We start from the raw sequence: 24,405 nt of genomic DNA, 5'->3' as shown, positions 1-24,405 counted from the left end.
ATGTAGTCAAATTACGCAGGATTTCGACTCCGCATTTCTGACCTACTTCAACACAACCGTCACTAAGCAACAGGGAAAGGCGAGCTGGTTTATTTGCCTTGAAAGGAACGGAGTAGACCCAAGAAACACAATATGGGGTAAATGAGTTAACAAACTGTGATAACCGCAATCACCACGTTTACCTAGAAGCCCTGATGTTTAGAAGGAATCTTACTGGACAACCTGACTTTCACGTCATCTAATGAGTGCACGGAGCTGATTGTAAACTGCTTTGTTCTGCACAGCCAATCTATCTTCACAATTGCTGCTCTACAGTACAAAGTGATAGTCTACAAGCGTTCATAGACACCACAATCCAAGGCCAGCTTTCTTGTACAACACACTGTACGCATGTGTTACGTTTGGATTTTAGTATTGCAGATAGTATCACACCTAATGTGGCTGTTACAACGCAACCTCTTGTGTAAAAATTAAATTTAAATCTGTCACTATGGTTACAGGCATCCTGTGCAAAAGTATAATGTTACGAGTTTGACAGTTGAGACATGAGACAAGCTGAACTGCTGAAGATTCGGCAGTGCACACCATATGATCTTTTACCGTTTTTTGATTATTCTGACGTTTTATTTAACATCGTAGTCGGAGGTGCAGCGGCGCTGCTAAATCGCTCCAGAACACGCAAGCGTGGAAGCGAGCCGGGGCGCTAGGCATGCTCAGAAAGCGCGGGTTTAAAACTGCGCTGCCATCATCTGGCGAATCTGCGCTCTCTACCAAACAAAACAGACAAACTTCTACTCTTCCGAACAAATTGGGATTTTTTAAACTCTGCTGTTTTGTGTTTCGAGAAAAACGTGGCTGAATGACTTCATCCAGGACATCTGCCAGGCTACCAGCTGTTCAGAACAGACCGCGACGAGGTGGGGTATGTTTCTACATCAATGAAAAGTGGTGTACAGATACAACAGTGATAAGGAAGGTGTGCTGTTTCGACCTAGAAGCACTCTTCATTAACTGTAAGCGTTGCTGTCTCGACCTAAAAGCATTCTTCATTAACTGTACCACTACAGCGGAGCGTGCCACTTGCAACGCTGAAACGCGTAAGCTATGGGGCGTGTCAGTACACTACGGTAGAGCACGCCTCCAAAAGAATGTTTCCCCGTTGCCTTTTTCTTCTTCTTATGATGGCGGTTTTGGCGCCATTTACCACCATCATAAAACAAAAACAAACCGTATAATGAGATTGAGATGATCTCAATCATATAACACATTTGTTTGGCTTATTTGATATTTAGTCTTCAAAAAGGGGCTGTTTAGGAATAAAACATGAATATTGGAATATTGATATATATATTGTTGATGATTAATGATTACTCTGCTGCGAAGGTATACACATAAAACAAGAATTACATGCAGAATATTTTTTGCTAAAATAAAATTCTTAAAAATAAAATTACTTATATCTTTTCATCAACCATCATATGCTGTGCCTACACTACTAATAACATATATACATATCAAATGCTTTTATTCTAGAATGAGTTAAATTAGGCTGTTTAACGACACACTGCATTATTATTATTTATAAAATATTAAACATGTGTGTAAGCCGATGTCATCAACAACTAGTTGTTCAGTTTGGATCCATATACTGGTTAGATTTTTTCTTCAGGTGGTTGTCACAGAAAATGGGATCTGGGATACTATGGCAGTCAAAGGGAGGCAACAGCTGCTTGGTTACTGATATTATTCCAAACGTCTTCCTCTGTGTTTAGCAGAACAAATACATTTATACAGGTTTGGAACAATCTCAGAGTAAGTCAATTATGACAGAATTTTCATTTTTGGGTGACCTATCCCTTTAAGACAATGTGACAGTGTGGGCTCATGCACAACTGTCACAAAATGTACAAACTACTGAATTTACACACTATAAGAACAGCAATATGATGGGTTGATTTAGTTGTTATTGTAAATTTTCTTATCCCCTCTACTTTGCATCTTGATCTTGCATGCCGCATTCCTGATCTGACATGACTGGTATTCATTTACATATAATCAAGTCATGTCATGTCATGTCATTTTTTACATGCAAAATGCATTTTACAGAAGATAAAAGTGCAAACAGATTTACTGAAAATAAGAAGTCTCAAAATGAATAGGCGAAAGGTGACGATGACAAGAAAAAGCTATAGTATATAGTTCAAGTTCAAAGATGTACAACACATTCCTAAAGAGGCTAGTCTGTCACAAGTACTTACAGTGTAAATAAATCCCACACACTTATTGAACAAAACCAGTTTTTTTGTCAATTCACTGGTTAAAATGTTAATAATGGAAAGCTTAAACCTGCAGACATGTTCGGGCAGAACTTGTGAACTGGCTTATGTGAACATAGATGTAGTCTTTGGTGTCTTTCTGTGAATCTTGATTAGAAATAGTTAACATATACATGTTATAACAATTTAAAACAAATATGCTTAAAGTTGATAATTTATGTATGTACATGAAGTATAACAGTGTAAGACACAGCCTTCTTTCACATATTATATATTCAAATGATTTAGTTTCACACATTTTACATCTGACCTACTTTGTTTCCCAAGAAAAGAAATCCCTCCACTTTTTGCCTAAATCCATTTGCTTAAATTTAAAATGTAACGCATGTGAAGAATTTGCAGTTTTTTTTAGAGGATGACTACCGACTCTGGGTCATTTCATAAACACAAAAGCTCAAAGATGGGTGTGTTTTCTGGAGGCGTTTTCATAGTTGAGGGGGGTAAGTGTATAAAGCCTGATCCAAACAGAGAGGATTGTGAAATCATTGAGGTGAAATCTTCTGCTTCATCAATTTATTGCAGCCTTGAAAGTAGGTAAATTTCTTATTCATTTCATTAATGAGAGTCATTTACAGACTTTTGAGAGTTAAAATCTGTAAATTCAAATAAAGCAACTTCCAAAAACATATTTACATCATTGAGGTTTTATTTTTATGAACACATATATGTTTGTTTTTTTATATATTTCAACATTTGCACTTTGTCTTTTTAAAAGAGGTTGGATTCAAAAATGCCTCCACCACTGGCTCCGCATGGCATGTGCCTAAAAATCTTAAATGAGCGTAACACCAAGGATGGCATGGGCTCGACAACAAAACCTTTGAAGTTCTTGGACCAGGACTATAACACTTTAAAAGATAACTGTCTCAAGAAGGACCTGAGATTCATTGATGAGTTCTTCAAACCAGACCTTCGTTCCATTGGCAAAGACCTGTTGAATCAGCATGAAATGGCCAAAATAGAATGGAAAAGGCCAATGGTATGTAAGCACTGTACGGTTTTACTTCATATCATATGACATTTTTGAAGACATCTTAAATACAATGTCACAGAAACTGAAGCAGATGTAAGGGTTAATTTTGTTGTATGCCAAAACATTATGGGCCCTAATTCATTTATGAAAATAAATGATGAAAATAACATTCAGTCCCAATAACACATGCACCATACAACTACACTAACACATTATCTAACATAACATTAACAGTTACATTGCCTCAAAATTGTGCAAACCCACAATTTTACTTTGACACAGCCTACCAAATTGCAAATTCTTAAGTCTTTGTTTTTATTCTTTTTAGTTAATCTCGAAAAATGCACAGTTTGTTGTCGACGGATTGTCCAGATTTGACTATGCCCAAGGGGAAGTAGGTAAGGGTAACATAACATACTGAGTGAGTTGTCTTTGTCAATTTCCAATGAAAACTTCCAATAATTTGAGAAATGTAAGCTCATAGGGTAACATAAATTCATTTCTGTGGTATTCACAAACATACAGTATACTGTGGCAGACAGGATGCTGATACATTATTTTTGATCAGTGTGTCTTTTGTATGAATACATTCTTTTAGGTTTGCATAGTCATATGACCTGTACAGAATATGCGTTCTCCAATGAGATGCAAACAACAGATTCAAAAAGCTTGACACAGTTGCTGTTCAACAAGTATAGCTTAATCACTATGGAAAAATTCAACTGCCTTGCTGTGAATCCAACATAACCTTTAAAAAAATTACATTTGAATTTTCATTTCACACCGATAAGAAACATTCGTTAATGGGTTCATTTATTCTTCCAGTGGGAAACTGCTGGTTTCTCGCTTCTGTTGGGGCTTTAACTTTTCAGAAAAACTTGCTTCTGAATATCATTCCACAAGGACAGTCACTTTACAACAATTATGCTGGGATATTTCACTTCAGGGTAAAATGTTCCTTTCTTAATATACATAAATATATATATATAATACAGACGACTGATCAATATTTCTCTCTATATATGTATATATAATTTTTTTAATAGATTTTTTAGGCCATATTATCTTAGTAATTTTATTAAGCATCACAAACTGGAAAAATTTTTTACAAGTTGCTTAGTCTTTATTTTGTTTAATTTGACAGTTTTGGAGGTTTGGAAGATGGTATGATGTTGTGATTGACGACAAACTGCCAACAATCAACGGCAAACTCATTTTTGTACAAGCAAAAACAAGTAATGAATTTTGGCCTGCCTTGCTGGAGAAAGCTTATGCCAAGTGAGTGTCGGAAGTTACCTTACTTTTTGATTTATTTAGGATTAAATTTCTTATATTATATCAAGTGCTTTGACAAATGTAATGTGGTGACAATTGCAAAACAATAATTGCATTATCTTATTTAACACACACATGCTCGCTCAGGGGCACGCACGCACACGCACACACACACACACACACACACACACACACACACACACACACACACACACACATGTACATTTGTACAGTATATATGTACAGTATATACAGGTGATCTCAGTTAATTAGAATATTGTGAAAAAGGTCATTATTTTTGTCACTCATTTCAGAAAGTAAAACCAATATATTATATAGATTCATAACACAAAGAGTGAAATATTTCAAGCCTTTATTTCTTGAAATTTTGATGATTATGGCTTACAGATAATGAAAACTCAAAATTCAGTGTCTCAGAAAATTAGAATATTACATAAGATCAATAAAAAAAATCGTATGCACCTTTTTGCTGCATTACTGCATAAATGCGGTGTGGCTTGGAGGCTATCAGTCCGTGGCACTGCTCAGGTGTAATGGAAGCCAAGTTTGCATTGATAGCGGCATTCAGGTCATTGCATTGTTGGGTCTGGTGTCTATCATCTTCCTCTTGACACTACCCAATAGATTCTCTTGGGACTTGGAATTGGCGGGACTTGGCACCCGCCCACAGTGCCAAAGGTACCAAAAGCTAGTTTAATGAATATGGTGTTACTGTGCTTGATTTGCCTAAACCACATAGAGAATCTGTGTGGTATTGACAGGAGGAAGATAGGATACACCAGATCCAACAATGCAGATGACCCGAAGGCCACTATCAAAGCAACCTGGGCTTCCATTACACCTGAGCAGTGCCACAGACTGATTGCCTCAATGCCACACCGCATTGATGCAGTAATTCTAATTAATTGAGATGCTCCCGTATATGTATGTATATGTGTGTCTGTATATATATATATATATATATATATATATATAATAAATTAAAAAATATATAATAATAACTGTGACAGGGTGTGTGGGTCTTATGCTGACATGCACGCTGGTCGGGTATCTGAGGCCCTGTTGGACTTTTCTGGAGGGGTGCACATGCATTTTGACCTTAAATCAGCTCCTGCAGACTTATGGAGGATGATGTACCATGCAAGCCAGGCACACGCCCTCATGGGGTGCGAAACTGCAGGGGTAAGCAGTAACTACATGTTAGGACAGTGGGTGATTTTAATTGTAGGCCTATGTGGGACTTCAAAAAACATTATATCCATCCTAACTAAAATATTTAAATAATGCTGTACTGTTAAATAAAGACGGCCAGACTAGGAATGCTTTTAAGAACTCACTTCACACTTCCGCAAAACCCCCCACCATCCAGCACTAATCCCTCAACCCACAATCAGGCATGCCCAATCATTACTGAACGTAATTTGTGAACAATATATATTCCTTACAGTGAACACAACAAATACATTTTACAATAAGTCATCTGTTTACAAACTACTCTCTTGTATGTTTTTCTAAAACTCAGGGTGGACGTGAAATTCTATTACAAAATGGCATAGTAATGGGTCATGCTTACACTGTGACAGGAGTGTATCAGGTAAGCATGCAGGCTTAATTTACATTGCCATCCAGTTTATCAGGTCTCAAGTAAATAGCGGAGGGACAAAATCTAATAGGTTGCAATGGGCTGACACACCCACTTTTAAACTGTTTTTCTTACCATATACACTGATTCTAAAAGAATATTATGCTTTTTATTTAATACAGTTGTTGAATTATCTTGAATCATCTCTAGCAATGTAATATTTTTGTGGTTGTTTTGACATACCAACATCACACACACACACAAACAAGCATGTGCATTAGGAAGACATTGTAGGATATAAACTTTGTGGTATGTTTTAAAAAACCTTGTGCAACAATTTCCAAATTCTTCACAAACAGCACATTAATAGACACACCTGAAGACATTACCTGTCATAAAAACGTCAAAATGTTTACCTCAATTGGTAGCTCAACTGACCTTCCCGTCCCATTTTGTTATGTCTGACATCAGCCAAAGCACATTAACACTGGGTTCACACCAAACGCGAATTAAGCGTTTTGTGCGAGTAAATGAGGCGAATTGGAGGTCCAAGTGGACGAAAATATCTGTCAGATCGCCTCACTCACACAAAATAACATACTTTTCCTGCGAGTAATAAAGAGCGTGGAACACGATTGTTCGCGTTTGGTGTGAACCCAGCATAAGGAGTAATTATGGTGGAATACATTTTTGGGGCGGGGGGAATAATGACGTGTTATACTTATACAAAGCAATAAGAGTGTCTGCAATATGCATTCGAAGTATAAATTCAGGATGTAAAATTGACTCAGAATAAGTGAACAGTAAGCAAAATAAAGACCGAAGCTTGGTTCACCTGAAGGGTTGTTTTAGCAGAGCATATGTCATGGGTTCAGTTGCCAGAAAACACACATAATGATAACTTGAATGCACTGTATTCGGATAAAAGCATCTGGCAAATTTAATGCAAACATTTAACATACCATAACTGCTGTAGCCTATAGACTATCTCAGCAGTAAGAACATAAACCAATAATATGTGCCCGAAACTTAACATTCAGTAGACCCCCCAAAGAATCAATAACTCTGTTTTAATTTAATATAATTAACACATTACTATTAATTAATATCACTATAAATTGTTATATTACTAGCCACTAGCCAGACTGATAAAATGTAAACATTTTCTAGGTTAATTTAGGAGTGTATTATTGCTAATTTTTTAATTTTGCCAAATTAAGTTTAGCTGAAGAAAGTAAGACTGATATGGCATAAGGGTGAGATTACAGATTTTTATAGGATGGACTTCATTTTTATCTGATCCTTTTTATTAAGGATATATGATCAATAATCATATTCATAGAATTCACATTCAAAATTCAGACCAGCTTATGAGGCTTTGACAATAGTGAGGTATATGAATTGAGTTAACAAATGGTTGGTAAGCTCTTATGGCATATATTTAACATGTTCTTAACAGGCAACGTTTCAAGGACATCCAGTCCAGCTGGTGCGACTGTTCAACCCATGGGGACAGACGGAATGGAATGGAGACTGGAGTGACTAGTAGGAGCTGTTTTGCAGACTAAAATAACAGATTTTTTGCAAATACCAAATCTTAAAATGGCCTTTTTATGAGATTAACAAAATTCTGTTCACTTGTGACTGATCTATAGTCATATAATTTAAAAACAGAATAGCAAATCTTAAAAAACAACAATTTGGGAAACAAAATAACAGGTCAGAAAACCTAACGACAAATCAGTCATACCGTAAAAGGTAGGTATTTTGTTGGAATGGGATAGGATGAATGCTGATTGGATGAAACTCTTGTCAATCAAGATATCCAGGACGCTCGATTTTACTATGAAAAAGGACATACATATATGATACAGCGCATATTGATTAACGTTTAAAAGCCACATTTTGCTTGATAAAATTTAAAACGGGCTCATCTAGCATAAGGAATAGATGTGTGTCTCTTTCACACTGGATGGATGAGCAGAGTCTTCGCAATCGTTTGTTTTCGCTTACAAATATAAACATAAGCCTATACATAAGACAAGACGATTGTGTCAGAATTACTCTATAGAATAAACACTTTTATATCCTAACACCGTATTTGATGGCGTTTAAAACTGTAATGGTGCCGCAAACAATGGCGTCGCGATTCCAAACGCCTTCCAAATCTAAACACAACTCTAATCACATCAACTAGCTATTGAAACATACGTTAAGTGATATAACAGACGCATTTATGCAAAGCGACTTCAGGGAGCAATTGGGCGATGTGTCATACAAGAGCAATAATAAAATAGGTGCCAATGCCAAGTTAGTTTCCACAAAAGCCAGACCAAAACCTGTTGAGAGAAAGAGACAATGACAACCCCAAGCACCCTTTAAAAGGCAAGTTGCAAAAAAATGTTTACGTTTAACTCGTTGGCTGACCTTAATCCTTTTAGCCTTCCAGGATTGATTTTTGGCGTTGGAAATTTGCTGATGAAATATTTCGACCCTTTACTTTTTTGCTTTTCACGCAAGCAAATAACCGGTCACAATATGTAATAAGCATGGATACATACAATCGGATTGGAATGCTATAATTGCTGAACACGCTAAAAAGATTTCTATAAAGTAAAAGTCCTTCCTTTAGAAAGCAAGCTATGATATGTTCCATGTTAGCAGAGGTACAGTAACTGTAACACTGCGCACATAATATCCTGTATATTCAAAGGTATTACATGATAAATTGGTCTTGTCTGGCTCAGTTCATCAGTGATTGGGTGAGAACAGTTAATTTTTAAAGCCGTTAAAGACGGCGCTAAAGACGGCTTTTTGCTTTAAAAAATATAAAACTTTAGCTAACTTATTACATGTTAGCTCATGAGAAGCAAGACAAATCACTCATATTTGCTTTTATCTTTTTGATAATTCGCTGTAAATCGAGGCACTGGTAGCTTAATATTTTGTATTATCACTCACCGCATACCAAGAAAAAACATTGTGCCGATCATGTGTGCTTCACCATACAAGTGACTGTCTGCGGTGTGTGTGCGCTCCTGCGCAGAGACGTGAGGGAAGAAACGCATCAGAACTTTTAACATTTCCCGAACCCACATTCAGTTTTTTTTAAAGCTGTGCGGAAACAGAAACACGCACACCCATTTATACTTATGGTATATTCATAAAAAAATCCACAGAAAAATTTAAGAAAAGGACAGGGGCTCAAGCCCCCTTTGATGACTATGTGTACACGTGCCAGCTTTTGAACCTAAAATCATATTAACATGGGCTGTATTATATATGTATGTCCTTTCTAATAGTAACAACGAGCGTCCTGGATATCTTGATTGACAGGATTTTCGTCCAATCAGCAGTAGCTAAAAGGTATTTTTTTCCAAAAAAATACCTACCTTTCCGCTTTGACTGATTTGTCGTTGTGTTTTGTGACTTTTCGTTTTGTTTTCCTTTTTGTCATTGTGTTTTCTGACTTGTCGTTTTGTTTTCTGACTTGTTATTTTGTTTCCCGAATTGTTGTTGTGTTTTACGGTTTGGTATTTTTTTTTTAGATTTAATATTGTGTTTTCAGATTTATCATTTTGATTCTGGGTTTACACTTCCCAGCCCCGTACTTTATGGATCTAATTCACATTTCAATCATGTTTACTTGTTTTTGGCATTTTTTAGAAAAAAGCGATATAATGGTGATTTTGTGGAACATTATTCTAATGCTGTGTATATAACGTTTTTAGCTCAAATATGTGGAAAGGAGCGAGTGAGAAAGACCGCAAAGTGAATCATGCAGCTGAAAATGGGGAGTTCTGGTGGGCATTATCCATGTTTTTCTATAAGACATTCTTATATATTTACATCAGTAATTGCATTATGGCTATAATTTACTCATAGTTTCTGTTTAGGATGTCAATGAAAGATTTCACCACATATTTTGACAACATGGATATTTGCTCTCGCTATCCTGATTTTCTGGAAGATACCCCAAAGTGTCAGTGGACATTTAAGTACCACTATGGCAATTGGGTAACCGGGTCTACAGCTGGTGGCGGCATGAATTATCAAGGTATAAATTAAAAGATTAAGAAAAACATTAGAGCAGTTAGCAAATATGCTTTGGTTAACCTAAGGATTAAAAACAGCATAATGTTTATCGTAAACAAAAGATATGCGTAAGCACAATAAGATATCAAATGAAGACTTGCTTTAGTCATCAGTGTCTCTGATTTTTTCTTGAGAAATCTCCCCAGTAATCCTGTATATATCGTCTAGAGTCTAGAGTTTCAGCAAACATCTCAACAACGTCTCAGACTTACATGCTCAGATTTGCCAAAATACAGTCTACAAAGTCTGAGTTTAATGTGAAACCATACATTGTTTTTCAACTTCCTTTAAAACCAAATTTTCTGAGCTTTACACATTTCATAGCATTATAAAGAAGTCGATACCTAGAGTAAGGAACAAAACTGAGGCTGTCAAGTAATTCAGTCATCTCACATTTAGCAAGTAAACATTCTTCTGAGAACACAGACACTTAAGGCAGGGGTCTCAAACTCGATTTCATCCCGGGCCACTAACCCAACTCAATAAATACCTAGTTTTGACAGTGATATAACAGCAAAATAATGACCAAGTGTACAACTATTGTACAGTTTATTTAAAAAATAAATGTGTTAACAAAAATACATACTTTTGCAGTATTGAGCTCAAAAGTCTCTGTTAACTTACAAATTAAATTAATTCACGAAATTAGAAAAAATACTTTCACATCAAAGAACAAAATTTCACAATCAAATGAATAATTACAAGAACCTGTCAAGAACCCCTTTTCTTGGTGGCTAAGGTTAGCATACTCTTCTCCGTGTTTGGTTTCAAAGTGGCATGTAAATTGTATTCTTTAAGCACATCCACCCCTGTTGAAAAAAACAGCATATGCTAGGTTAGGTATGTTTTGACCATTTTAAACCAGCTATGGACCAGCACATGACTAGCCAAGGACCAGCTTAAACCAGCACATGACCATCTTAAACCAGCAAAAACCAGCATCAAAACATACCCAACCAGCATATGCTGTTTTTCTCAGCAGGGACGGCTTCCTGGCAAAGACACCTGACGGGTTGTTTCCATTAAGCACAAACATGCATTTGCTGCTCCAGATGTAGTCATCTCACAGGTTATAAAGTTGAGTTGCGTTTTTTAGGTCATGGACATAAAATGTATGATAACCCCACAATAATTTGTAACCTCACGCGGGCCACATAAAATGAGGCCCTTTTGTTTGACACCTGTGACTTAAGGTATTAATTGGAAAATTATATACTAAACATTGTTATAAATGTGGTTCAACCCTGCTTCTAGAAATATACTGTTCATAAATTTCAAACTTTGCTTCTGATTTTTTTTACCGTAATTCTATACAGAGACTTTCTGTAGAAATCCCCAGTTTTGGCTGAGGGTAAATAAAAGGAGTAAGGCATCTGAAGATGGCCACAACAATGTACTGGTGTCCCTGATACAGATACCAGACAAAAGAAACAGACGCAGTGTTCCAGTCCATTCTATCGCCTTCAGTGTGTTTGAGGTTAGTAACAAAACAAGCTTAATGCAGTGCATGAAGATTTCTGCATCATATAAAATGTGCAGTGAATTTTTACGAGGTGGCTATTTTCTTATGAATTTGTATGATGTGAAATGTATTATTTTAGAAAACAATAAATACTGAAGCCCCTTCTCTAACCCCGCCCCTAAACCTGACGTCACTGGCAAGATAACAAATTGTACAAAATATTTATGCATTAGCAACCTCGTAAAATAGTTTGTGAGATATAGAGATTGTGTAGGTTCACACAGGTCATTGCCTTAGAATTATTAGGTTCTATCAAGAATTTTGTTCAAAACAGAGTAATACGTGTAAAAAACTTACATGAGTTCGGACACTGGATAGGACCCTTGCTCACTTCACATTGGGACCATGTTCACTTATTTTCCTGTGACTTGACTGTTGCTGTGTCCAAAATCGCATACTGTGAATGTACATACTGAATTTGAATAATTACCTAAGTGTAGGTTGTTAAACAGTACATTCTATAAAGTATGAGTGGGAGTAGTATAAATACATTTAGGACATACTACGCCCGCAATGTTTTATGGTCATGTGACCTGTATGCTCTTTGACCTATTACTTATTAACAACAACCTATTCTGAGCGTTGATAAAAACATAATTTGGTCACATGAAATTAATGGCATCATGGGATAGGGAGGTGTCCATCGGATCCACACTCAAGAATCTCGGCGGAAGAAATAGACCATCCGGGTATTTCTCGCCTATTGGTTTCGGACATACTATGACTCATACTCATTTTTGCCTACTATATAGCATGGAAGTAGGTGATTTCAGGCGCAGTGTGAGCACGTTTTGATCGTTAATTATCCTTTGTTCATCTCCCTATTTAATGCCCTTGTATTCTCAGTCCTGTGCTAAATCGTTCTGTATATGTCCAGTGTTATGCTCATATTTCTCTTGCCTTGCCTAGGAATTATTTGTTGATTACCTTGCCTTGTCTTGGACGTTGTGTCGTGGTTCGTGAATATTGTCTATTTTACCCCCTCAAGGGAAGTGTTTGTGTTAACACAAGAATTTAATGACAACGACAAATGAGGAAAACAGATAACCACAATGGGGAAAATAGGACACGATCATTTAACAAGAACTTAAAAAACAAACATTTCCCTCGAGGGGGTAAAATAAATAATAATCACCAACCACGACACAACGTCCAAGACAAGGCAATCCACAAATAATTCCTATGCAAGGCAAGAGGAACACAAGCATAACACTGTATATATACAAAATGATTCAGCACAGGACAGAGAATACAAGGGCTTTAAATAGGGAGACGAACAAAGGATAATTAACGGAGGGAACTGGTGTCGGGGATGAAACACTAATGGTAAGGAAACCAAGAGGGGCGGGGCCGAAGAAGAGACACGAGAAAGTGCATGGCATGTGTAGTAGAGTAGGCGAGGCGAGACCGTGGTTCGAGTCCGGTGAGTAATTGTGAATGAGCGACAGCTGTGCGCACACCGGGCTAGAATCACGTAGGAGATAGGGAGCATATAAAAGGAACGAGCGACCGGACCGTCGAAGAGAGAGGACCGGGCCTGATCATATGTTAAGTTTATATTTATGTTCTTGTGTTTTGTATTTATGTTTTGTTCGCCGGCGGTCGTCCGTGAGGGGCCGCCGGCTGTGATTATTTCTGTTATTAAATGTTTAAATGTTTGCCGGTTCCCGCCTCCTTCCTTCCATGTCTGAATGTTATTACAGCATGTCTAATACAAAAAATGCCATGGCTTTCTCAAACTAGACACATGGGATCTGCCATGATCCTGCCACTAGACTAGAAAACCATGACCAAGGAGGCAAAATCATGATAGAGCCCCCCCTTTAATGAACACCCCAGGTGTTCACAAAAGGGCAGACTAAAGAGACAATACAGACTGGGACAGTCCTAAGGTTAAAAAAAAACATAGCAAACAGTATCAGTGGCAGACAGGAATACAAAATAACTGGATTGGGGTGCAACAATAAAAATAACAAACATGGGAGGGGGATGGGGAAACACTAGCGAACATTGGGGGAACATAAGAGTCCAAGGGGGTAGTCTAAAGGGGCTCAGGCTAGGTTGGGTGGGACATTCTTAGGGGGAGGTGCTCTAGAGGGATCCCTGACTGTACACCCGTTGCACTGGACTTGGCACCTGCTGCACCGGTGTGGACACTGGCTAGGACACTGGCTGCACCACCTGAGACGCCGGCAGGATCACAGGCTGGGACACTGGCTCCACCATCTGGGACGCTGGCAGGATCGCCGGCTGGCACGCATGCTACACTGGCTCGGATGCCGGCTGCACCGACTGGAACTGACCTCGTGCTGCTCGCCGTTGCCTCTTCTTTTTCAGCGGCTGGGTCAGGAATGGAGGCTGGCCGGGGGTGGATAGGCTGTAGGGGGTGAGGAGGATGGCTTGGCGTTGCCCGTAGCCCCAATCTAGAGGGAATAACCCTCAGTGACAATTTTCAGGAACCGACCCTCATAATCGTCCACGTCCCCGTTCCCCTGGCAAATGTCGCAGAGGAGACAATCTTGGTAGGACCGCACAGTGTCTATTCTGCCTGCTGAGTTCAGTTGAGGCTGAATCGTTCTGTCGTGAAATGAATGGGGAAGAACCCAAGTGCAGGCAGGTGGTGAAGGGGTTTTAACGCCTTAAATTTTACAATATTAAGCCCTTAAGGCCAAATTTGAACCTGACCACAAAACCAGTCTTAAGTCGCACGGGTATATTTATGGCAATAGCCAACTGCCATGATTCTGTCCTTTTTGTCATTAGTTTTCTAGTTCTGTGGACCGAGTCGTGACAGTACCTTGTCTTTTGTGCTTATGTAGTTATGTGTAGAAGACACGTAGCCATAGTGTTTACTTTTCTCCTGTCGCATGCCTTGGCCCCGCCCTCTTGTTTCCCGGTAATTCGCCCCATTATCTTTTTATTTAACCCTATGTCTGTCTGCGCCTGGATTCTGTCAGTTGCATGACAGAATGAACCGACCAATCAAGAACCCAGCAGGCAGCATGGACTGTGCACCAGCATCCCTATGATCCCGTCAAGCCTACCTGCATTTTTGGGCTGCGTCAAGAGAATCGTGGGATACAGGATTTTTCCAGGGACTTTAGCCGGGACATCGTGGCGGCAGCCGCATAGACCGACTTCAGTGAGGCAGAGCTCAAGTTGATTTATAACGGCTCCCTCGCCGAACCCCTCAAGCCAGGGGAGACCAGGATGCTGAGAACCCTGGGGTTTAGTGTCATGACTAGGTACCTGATCAACCAGGACGGCCCCTGGCCTTTGGTCCCAGCCTGGGCATCCTCCCCGCTGAGGACTGTGTCCTGCCACCGTGACCCAGGGGGACTCCGCTCCACCTGCCTCAGGCTTCGCTGGCCCTAGTCCACCTACAGGTCTACCTGGTAAGCGTGAGATGAGGGCTTCATGGAGAATGCTTCCGGACTCCTCCTGCACAAAGCTTGCCACGCCGCCCACCGCTCCTTCGCAATCGGCCAAAAGTTAGTGGTCCGCTTAAAGAAAAAGAGGCGATGTAGGGGCCATCCAGTCCGGTCCCGCCGGCATCCATTCCGGTCCAGCAGACAACCATCTCCCCTAGAACCGATGCTCCTGCCGGGCGTCCCAGCCGGTGCTCCAGCTGGCCTGTCTGCCATGTCTAGCCCTTCCTGTCCTGCCCGTCCCACATCTCCATGCTCCAAGAAAAGTACCCTAGCCATGTCAGTCCCTTTCGATCCTGCCCCTCCCTCTCCTCCCCCCATCCCACCAATGCCTAGTGTTTGATTTCTGTCACCTGCCCTATGTCGTTATACCTTGTTATTGTTCCCTTCATAAACCCCTTGTCCCATGTCGGTTTATTGCCTCCCTACATCTACTCACTCGTCTCATGTGGATTCTTTTGTTCCGGTTTGCCGTTTTCCAGTCGTGTTTTTGACTTAATTATATAATCATGGACCTTGTTTGTTTGCCCCCCTAGTGGGAAGTTGTAGTTTGTATTCTTGTTTTGTTATTCGGGTTCTCCTTTTGTGCGTAACTTGAGCAAGAAAAAAAGTTGTGTGTCTTAAAATATGAAATAAATGTCATCAAAATCATTTAAATGTAACTTTGTATACATGTCAAAACATTACAATATTTTGTGTTTTAACCAAAAAATATATAAATAAATTGTTTGTGCTGCTTGAAATATTGCATTTACAGATAGAACCTTAAAATTCCAAGCAGAACAAGTTTTTTTTCACGATCAGAAGATTCTATGCTCTAGAAACTAGAGATGCTTTAAGATCTAGAAGATTTTGAAAAGCTATATGAAATGCAAAAACTTTGAAGCTCAGTATCTCAAAACTAATCCGAACCCAAATAGAACCTTATAATTCCAAGGCAACGAGGTGTCCTACCACAGATGACCCAAAGAGGGTCAAATGTGTTTTTCTCACATAAAAAAACAATACATTATCAACATCACTTTTAAATCTTTTTTCTACTTTTACAGATTCCACCAGAGGCAAGTAAAATGAACACACTCATTAAAAAAATTAACACATGTTTAGTTAATACTTTGACACATTCTTGAACAGTGAAGTTTTTGTATTACCCTTTAGATGAGATCTGAAGGAAAGTTTGGAGCAAGCTTCTTCCTAAAGAGAAAGCCTGTGGAAATCTGCGCGAATGAGCATGCAAGACAGGTGATGAAATTCTTTAGACTGGTGCCAGGACTGTATCTCATCGTACCATACACTAAAATCCCCAACCAGAATGCTGAATTCTTCATGTCCATTCTCAGCAAAAATGAGATCCACATGGAGTAAGTTACTTTACTTTGTACTTGACTTTACTTTATTGTCCTTGAAAGTAAATTTTTGCATAGAGAGCAGTGTACATGCATGTGCAGCTACACACACAGAGAGAAAAAAAAAACCCCACCAATATCCACCATGATAAGCTATACAAAACTTACAGTGCATCCAGAAAGTATTTCCAGCGCTTCACTTTTTTACATTTTGTTATGCTACAGCCTTATTTCAAAATGGATTAAATTCATTATTTTACTCAATTCTACAAACAATACCCCATAATGACAACGCGAAAGAAGTTGGTTTGAAATCTTAGCAAATTTATAAAAAATAAACGAAAAAAGCACATGTACATAAGTATTCACAACCTTTGCTCAATACTTTCTTGAAGCACCCTTGGCACCAATTACAGCCTCAAGTCTTTTCGAGTATGATGCTACAAGCTTGTCACATAGAATTCTGTTTCTCATGGTCTGAGAGTCCTTCAGGTGCCTTTTGGGAAACTCCAGACGGGCTGTCATGTGCCTTTTACTGAGGAGTGGCTTCCGTCTGGCCACTCCGCCATGCAGGTCTGATTGGTGGAGTGCTGCAGAGATGGTTGTTCTTCTGGAAGGTTCTCCTTTCTCCACAGAGATATGCTGGAGCTCTGTCAGAGTGACCATCGGGTTCTTGGTCACCTCCCTGACTAAGGCCCTTCTCCTCCGATTGCTCAGCTTGGCCAGTCCTCCAGCTCTAGGACGAGTCCTGGTGGTTCCAAACGTCTTCCAGTTACAAATGACGGAGGCCATTGTGCTCATTGGGACCTTCAATGCTGCAGAAATATTTCTGTTCCCTTACCCAGATCTGTGCCTCGATACAATCCTGTCTTGGAGGTCTACAGACAATTCCTTGGACTTCAAGGCTTTTTTTTGTGCTCCGACATGCACTGTTAACTGTGGGACCTTATATAGACAGGTCTGTGCCTCTCCAAATCATGTCCAATCGACTGAATGTACCACAGGTGTACTCCAATTAAGTTGTAGAATCATCTCAAGGAAGATCAGTGGAAACAGGATGCAACGGAGCTCAATTTTGAGTGTCATGGCAAAGGCTGGGAATACTTATGTACAGTTCAAACAAACTTCTTTCACGTTGTCAATATGGGGTATTGTTTGTAGAATTTTGAGGAAAATAATGAATTTAATCCATTTTGGGATAATTCTGTAACATAACAAAATGTGGAAAAAATGTACTGTCCGGATTCACTGTAATTGCTTCAGAGATAAAATGTTTTATACTCTATAGGTCTTTTTTTCCTAGTTCTGAAAAAATAAAGAGCAGTGCACAATGGGTGGACAAGCAGTGTTTCGAAAACTGCCCCAATAATATTCAAAATATTTTTTTTTGCGCATGTAAAACAAGTTATATATATATATACATCATCTTTGTTATAAAAACAATACAGTTAATGTTTACCTTTTTTTCAGAAAAGACACAGAAAGAACTGAGAAAGGCTTTCTTGTGGATTTTACAAAGGTAATAGGATTGATTTGGTCCATTTTGTTTTGCATTTATGCATTTGAAAGACCCTTTTATCCAAAGTGACTTACATTGCATTATACTATACATTGTATCTGAGTATGTGCAATCCCCTGGAATCAAACCCATAATATTGGCGTTGCTAGCGCCATGGTGTAACCACTGAGCCTCAGGAAAGTTTTGTTGCTGTATAGGCATTTGTGGAAGTGTGACATTCTAAATTAAATTGCAGTTTGCATTTTCCAGAAGTCACTGTAGGGAACTGTAATCATTTCTACACAGCTGCTGATCAAAACTGTTCACTCTTGATGTGCTTTTGTGTTTAGGTTCATCACACTGATCATGTGGATAAAGAATCCAAAAATAAAAAACAAAATGTTGCACTGTTTCGACAATATTCTGATCAGGTAAATGTTATCGGCACATTTTAAAAGACAAAATACGATTCCATAGTATTTGCATCAGGAATGTTAAATGTGATCTGAGGATCAAAGCCTGAAATGTCTTGCTTGTATATAGTACAAAGATGTCGATGCTTGGCAACTTCAACAACTCCTACACCAAAACCTAGGTAAGAGTTTTAAAAACACTACAAAAACTGTAATTACTGTATTTTTTATTAAACTAAAAATGTAAAAAAAGTCCTTTGACAGTCAGACTCAACTACTAGATTCTGAAAAAGTTACAATTTACAGTATATGCAATACATACCTATTTTAAGCAAACAACTTTTAGTTTGAAGCAATTCTTCTCAAATTCTGTCTTATCATAATAACTGTGCATGGCCTGCTTTTTGTAGGGAAGTATAACTGTCATTTTGTTGTATTAGCCTGTCACATTTAATGCTGTTTATTTAAGAAATGTACACTAATAATAAAACATCTGCAAAATGTATATACGTGAAAATTTCATCATGCATATCTCTTTTGTGTTTCATATCGTTTAGGAGACATAAACGTTTCTGAAGGATTTGGTCTGGATACTTGTAGAAGTTTGATTGCCATGTCAGATGTATCCTTTTTTTTCTATCATTATTATTTTGCAGTGCTAAATAGATTTGCTCTAAACCCTAACCCCAACAAACTGTTGAGTACAGATACCCTTATAAACTTTCTTTGACTGTAACTAATAGTCTACTGTAGCTGGCAAACTTGATGGATCAGAATTCATGCGTCTGTGGAATCGAATTCTCAAATACAAGGTGTAGAATAGTAAATTGTAGTCTTTTTTCTTTAAAATAATAGAAAATTAACTTAATTTTTCACATCTTAAAGGAAATCTTCTTGAGAATGGATTCGTCAAAAGATTGTGTTCTCTCTCTGAATGAGCTGAGAAATGCATTAGAGAAAACAGGTAAATTCTTATTCATTTTTGTGGCACCAACAAACAACAAGTGCTCCACTGTGTACTTTTGTACGTTTACAAAGTTGTTCTTAAAGGACAAGTTCACCTCACAATTGTGTTTTTTTACTCACCCACATGACATTCAATGTTTTTTAAGACCTCCTGGCATTTTCGGAACACAAATACAGATAGTTTAGATGACATCTGAAAGATTTCCAGGCCTTCTCATAGACATCATGGTTATTGTTGTTAAGGTCCAGAAAAGTAATAAAAACATTGTTAAATAGTGGCTCAATTAAAAAAAAATTAAGTGACGAGAATACTTTATGTACGAAAAACGAACCATTCGTTCACGAGTGCATGTGAAGCATGCGCATTCGATTTGGCAAAAAAGTGCTTCCTCAGTATCGAAAACATCAGACATTTTGCAAAGATCAGCTTATATAGAGAGTCCGTCTGCTTGTAAACACAGAGTTGCACTTCCAGGTTATCAGACAGAACGCATGCGTCGAAGTGCTCTCATTAATGTGCACCATAGAAAGACAAGACAGAGGAGAATATATCGATTGAAGTCATTTTTTGTTTTGTTTTTCACACATAAAGTATTCTCGTCGCTTTCAATTGAGCCACCATGAGCTGATGGACCAATTTAATGAAGTCTTTAGTTCTTTTCTGGACCTTGACAACAACAATAACCTAGATGTCAATGAGGAAGCCTTGAAATCTTTAGGATGTCACCTTAATTATCTTTATTTGTGTTCTGAAGACGCCAGGAGGTCTTAAAACATGTTGACCGTCATATGGGTGACGTAAAAATAACACAATTTAGATTTTGAGGTGAACTTTTCCTTCAACACATTATTGCCAAGGGTTGATTTTGACAACCCTATTTTTAATGCATTTTAGAATTTTCCTCAAGCAATGTACAGGTACTGTAACTTTGACTGCAACTGTCATTTATTTTCCTTAGGCATGCATTTAAATGAAGACATTCTGACTCTCATGACTGTGCGATACGGTGGTGCATCAGAGCAGATTACTCTTGAGGGCTTCATATGCCTTGTCATGCGTTTGAAATGTATGGCTAGTAAGTTAAATTACTCTTCTGGATGAAGACTGTTATAAGGCAATTTTCTGTATTAAATTGTTGGATTTTAGACTGTTATATTAACTGTAAATATAGAAATAAGGGAAACTTTGAAATAGTGTACTATACTGTAAAGAAATAATTTACAAAAATACTACTATTTGCTAAAATCCTTGTAATAACCTCCCCCACATTTCCAGGGGTGTTGGACTTAAAAAGTAAGAAGGAACATGCTATAAATCCTATTAGCCTAAACTTATTTAGTAGGATTGCTCAAGGAGTGAACCAATTTAAGGGATAGATCACCCAAAAATGATGTCATTATACTCGACCTTAGGTTGTTCCAAAACTGAATACACTTCTTTGTTCTGCTGAACACAAAGAAAGATGTTTGGAAAAATGTAATTAAGCATTCAAACAGATCTCAACCCCCTATTTACTCCCCATAGCAGGGAACATAATAGGAGTGAGTGGGGGATGAGATCTGAGATCATTCTTTCAAATAACTTTCTCTGTGTTCATCAGAACAAAGACAATTATTAAGATTGTTAACACAACACAATAACATCAAATAATTGTTTTTGTTTGTTAGCAACTGTATCTATCTACAAGATAATGTTCTTCACTGTTATTTTCTAAAAATGTCCTTTGAGGCCCTTTTCCATATACTATCAAAGGCCTAAAGCAAATTACGTGTTGTTTTTTTAACGGTTCCTTTCATTTGAATAGCCTGTAACTAAATTTCTTTTTACTAGGCATATTCCAGAGACTCTGTAAAGGTGGAAAGGTGACTCTTGACGAGAGTGAGGTAATCCTATATAAAACATCTACAATTATTTCTAGTATCGACAGCCATATTCAAGAGTTTTTAATATGCTTGTTTTTTTTTTATTTCCTCTTGTTTTTGTGTTTTAGTGGATAAGACTTACCATGTATTCATAAGGGCTGCTTGCCAAGAGATTTACCAACAAATGCTAAATGCGACTTGCCAATTCAATACTGACAGCATAATTAAAAAGTCACAGTAATAAACAACTCATTAAAGATCAACTTTCTTTCAATGCTGTATTGCAGTCAGTAAGTGTTATAACTTTTACTTTTTATTTAGCTACAGGATACTGTGCAAAAGTATTATAGGCCTGTGGAGCTCTGGCTATTGTCACACACGTAGTGCATACCACAATCTCACTGGATTGCAACTGTTTAACTGATATTTACTACTGATACACTTAAGCAAACGATGTAAATATCTAGCATAAAACCATTTCATTGGGCTGAAAATACCAACATTCCTAAGACTTTTGCACAGTACTGAATTTGGGGTAAAAACTGTGATAGACACACAATATACGTTTCTTCTTTGTTCTTTAGCCAGTTTAGTCAAGTATTAACGTTAGTTTGTTTGTTAGTATTAAAAAAGACACATTCATGCAGTATTTTGACAAATGCCTGAGCTGTTTTTCACAATATAACTGAATGTATGGCCGTTTAAACCTTACTTATTTACTCAAAAACAAATAACGGATCACACAAAAAAAATTTCGATATTTAATTTGATTCAATTCAAATAGTTAAATAGCATGAGGGTGAGCAAATATGACAGAATTTGAGTGAACTGTTCATAATCTGTTGTAAATGTTGATTATTGATGTTGAAATTTCCAACTTTGGTGGGTTGCTTGGGGGTGATTTTCTTCAATTTATATTCCTCTTCCTATCTCTCAGAATTACTTTGTGGATCTGTACCCAACTGTTTGCATTTTGTTTTTAGATCATGGTAATGTTGGAATGTCTATCCTGGTGAGATATGAGTCCACTGTTCATTGTTATGATACACAATATCTACTAAATAAATCCATTCCATAATCGTCTAGGGGTTATCTGTCCAACTCTCAGTCGTAATACAATACAACTTTCCCTATGTGATGTTAAATAACGTGGGTGTCATTCCTCTCCGAAATGTGTGGATCAATACTTGTGTGTGTCAGCTAAATTAAACCCCCAGAGAGAGGCCACCTGCAGTTGCCCATCCCTGTGCAGTAAAACAACAACAAAATGTATTTATATAGCACATTTAAGAAACAACAATGCGTCACAGTGAATAAAATTAAAATAAAACAAATAAGACAAATAAAAACAGAAAGATAAAAAATACCACTGTAGAAATGGATCAGGGAATGTTAAATGCCAATAAAATAGCTAAGTTTTAAAGACTGGGCAGATCTGATGTAAACGAAGGCTGTTCAATAATTTAGAGATAACAAGGGATTTCAAAGGCACGGTCCCACTATTTTTAAGTCTAGAACTGGTTAGATGTCAAGCAGGTCAGACTCCCTGGATCTTGAGTGAGAGTGGATGGAGTAAATCATGGAGATACTGTGGGCCTTGGTTTCGTAAGGATTTATAAAAATCTCAAAGGGGAAAACCCGTTGTTGGCGAGGAGCAAACATAACAAACTCGGTCCCCTTTAGGACCCCACGTGATTCTTTTACAGCTCAGATTACAGGAGTTGTAGAATCCTGACCGCTTCTGAAATCTGGTTGCATCACACACCGAAGAATCTTGATAGGTTCTCTTATTTAAAATCTTAACAAAATATTTGGCATTGCCTTCACATCACACAGTACAAAATCATTTTAAGAGGAGAAGTACCCAGACACGCGTATCATTTGATTTTACCAGAAAGACGATGTAAATAATGTAATCGCATGGGGACATCTAGTGGTAGTATGGCGTTATGTCAATTTTGTAGGGATGTTCTGTTTCTGGTTGCAGTTAAATAAAGTTGTGTGAGGAAGCAGCAGCTCCTGGTCAGTGTAAAATACAGAACACAATGGACATTGCGAAGCGACAACTTTAAGGACACATACTGTAACAGAGGTTTTTGTATGTTGCCACAAAGCACTGCGTTTACATTATGACTGTTTTGTCAGTCACTCCGTCATCTTGCAGTCTCTCATTGGTTTTTGTACAAAGTACCAATGTCATCATCCCAATTTAAAATCATAAATATAAAACATGTTTGATATGATCGGGGCGATGTGTATTTTCTCACTGCAGATCGGGATGTAAGATTTGATCTGTGAATGTCTCACATTTACGCGATAACCTGGAACATTTGACCCGATCGAGGTCATGGACACATTTTTCTCAGGAGGGTAAAATCTGGCAGAGAAATCCTATCATTTGAGCCAGGCATAAATTAACTTCGAATGGGTACTCTTTTTGGTGCCTGATTGCAATTCTTACAAACTTAAATTATTATTTTGTATGCTCATATGTTTTGTACATGTTTTATACAAGCTGTACACTCCCTACTTTACATTATAGAAAAGTGTAATTTCTTCAGTGTTGTCACATGAAAAAATACAATAAAATATTTACAAAAATGTGAGGGTGTACTCATCTCTGTGAGATACTGTACATACTGGACCTGATGTAAAATCACGGCTGTAACTAGCTTTGAATGCTCTGAATTCATTATTGTGTGTTTTGCAATATGTTTCTTTGAACTTTTAAACTGAAATGTTCAAGCTTTAAAATAAAAAGTCTTTACGTTTTTGACAGAACAAATTCCAATACCAATACCCAAATTCCAACCTCTGCATTCTAGTTTGATCCTAAATTTATGTTTAAGCCTGTAGCTTGTGCAAATGAAAGACAACAGAGTGAAATATGAAAAGAGTAATATTAAACTTTTTTTCAGAAAACAAACATGAAAAAGTTAATTGTACAGAAGTTTCCCGTCATGTTTTCACAGAAAATTTTTACAGGGAATTTCAGATTTTATTTCTGGCACTCCAGTTGATGGAAAATTTATATTATTTACAGCATTTTTATTAGTTTTCTTTACAAAACTTACAAGAAAAACAGGG

General features: G+C 37.8%; 1 protein-coding gene across 1 annotated transcript; it reads left to right on the top strand.

Annotated features, from left to right (window-relative positions):
* The first annotated feature begins 536 nt into the window (after positions 1–536).
* Positions 537–23,228, top strand: si:ch211-202f3.3 (calpain-1 catalytic subunit). The gene is made up of 24 exons (XM_056767708.1): positions 537–922; positions 3,052–3,315; positions 3,638–3,707; positions 4,135–4,256; positions 4,454–4,587; positions 5,616–5,787; positions 6,128–6,199; positions 7,647–7,732; positions 9,919–9,990; positions 10,084–10,244; positions 11,599–11,759; positions 15,139–15,295; positions 15,394–15,569; positions 16,282–16,293; positions 16,391–16,593; positions 18,049–18,097; positions 18,427–18,507; positions 18,620–18,671; positions 19,047–19,111; positions 19,233–19,301; positions 19,375–19,453; positions 20,415–20,531; positions 21,287–21,339; positions 21,447–23,228. The coding sequence occupies exons 1-24, from the start codon at positions 860–862 to the stop codon at positions 21,471–21,473; spliced, it is 2,517 nt and encodes an 838-aa protein (XP_056623686.1). The 5' UTR covers positions 537–859; the 3' UTR covers positions 21,474–23,228.
* Positions 23,229–24,405: the final 1,177 nt, after the last annotated feature.

The sequence above is a fragment of the Triplophysa dalaica genome, chromosome 15 (assembly GCF_015846415.1).
Source record: "Triplophysa dalaica isolate WHDGS20190420 chromosome 15, ASM1584641v1, whole genome shotgun sequence".
Classification (NCBI taxonomy): Eukaryota; Metazoa; Chordata; class Actinopteri; order Cypriniformes; family Nemacheilidae; genus Triplophysa; species Triplophysa dalaica.
This window is presented reverse-complemented; position numbering and strand designations above follow the sequence as displayed.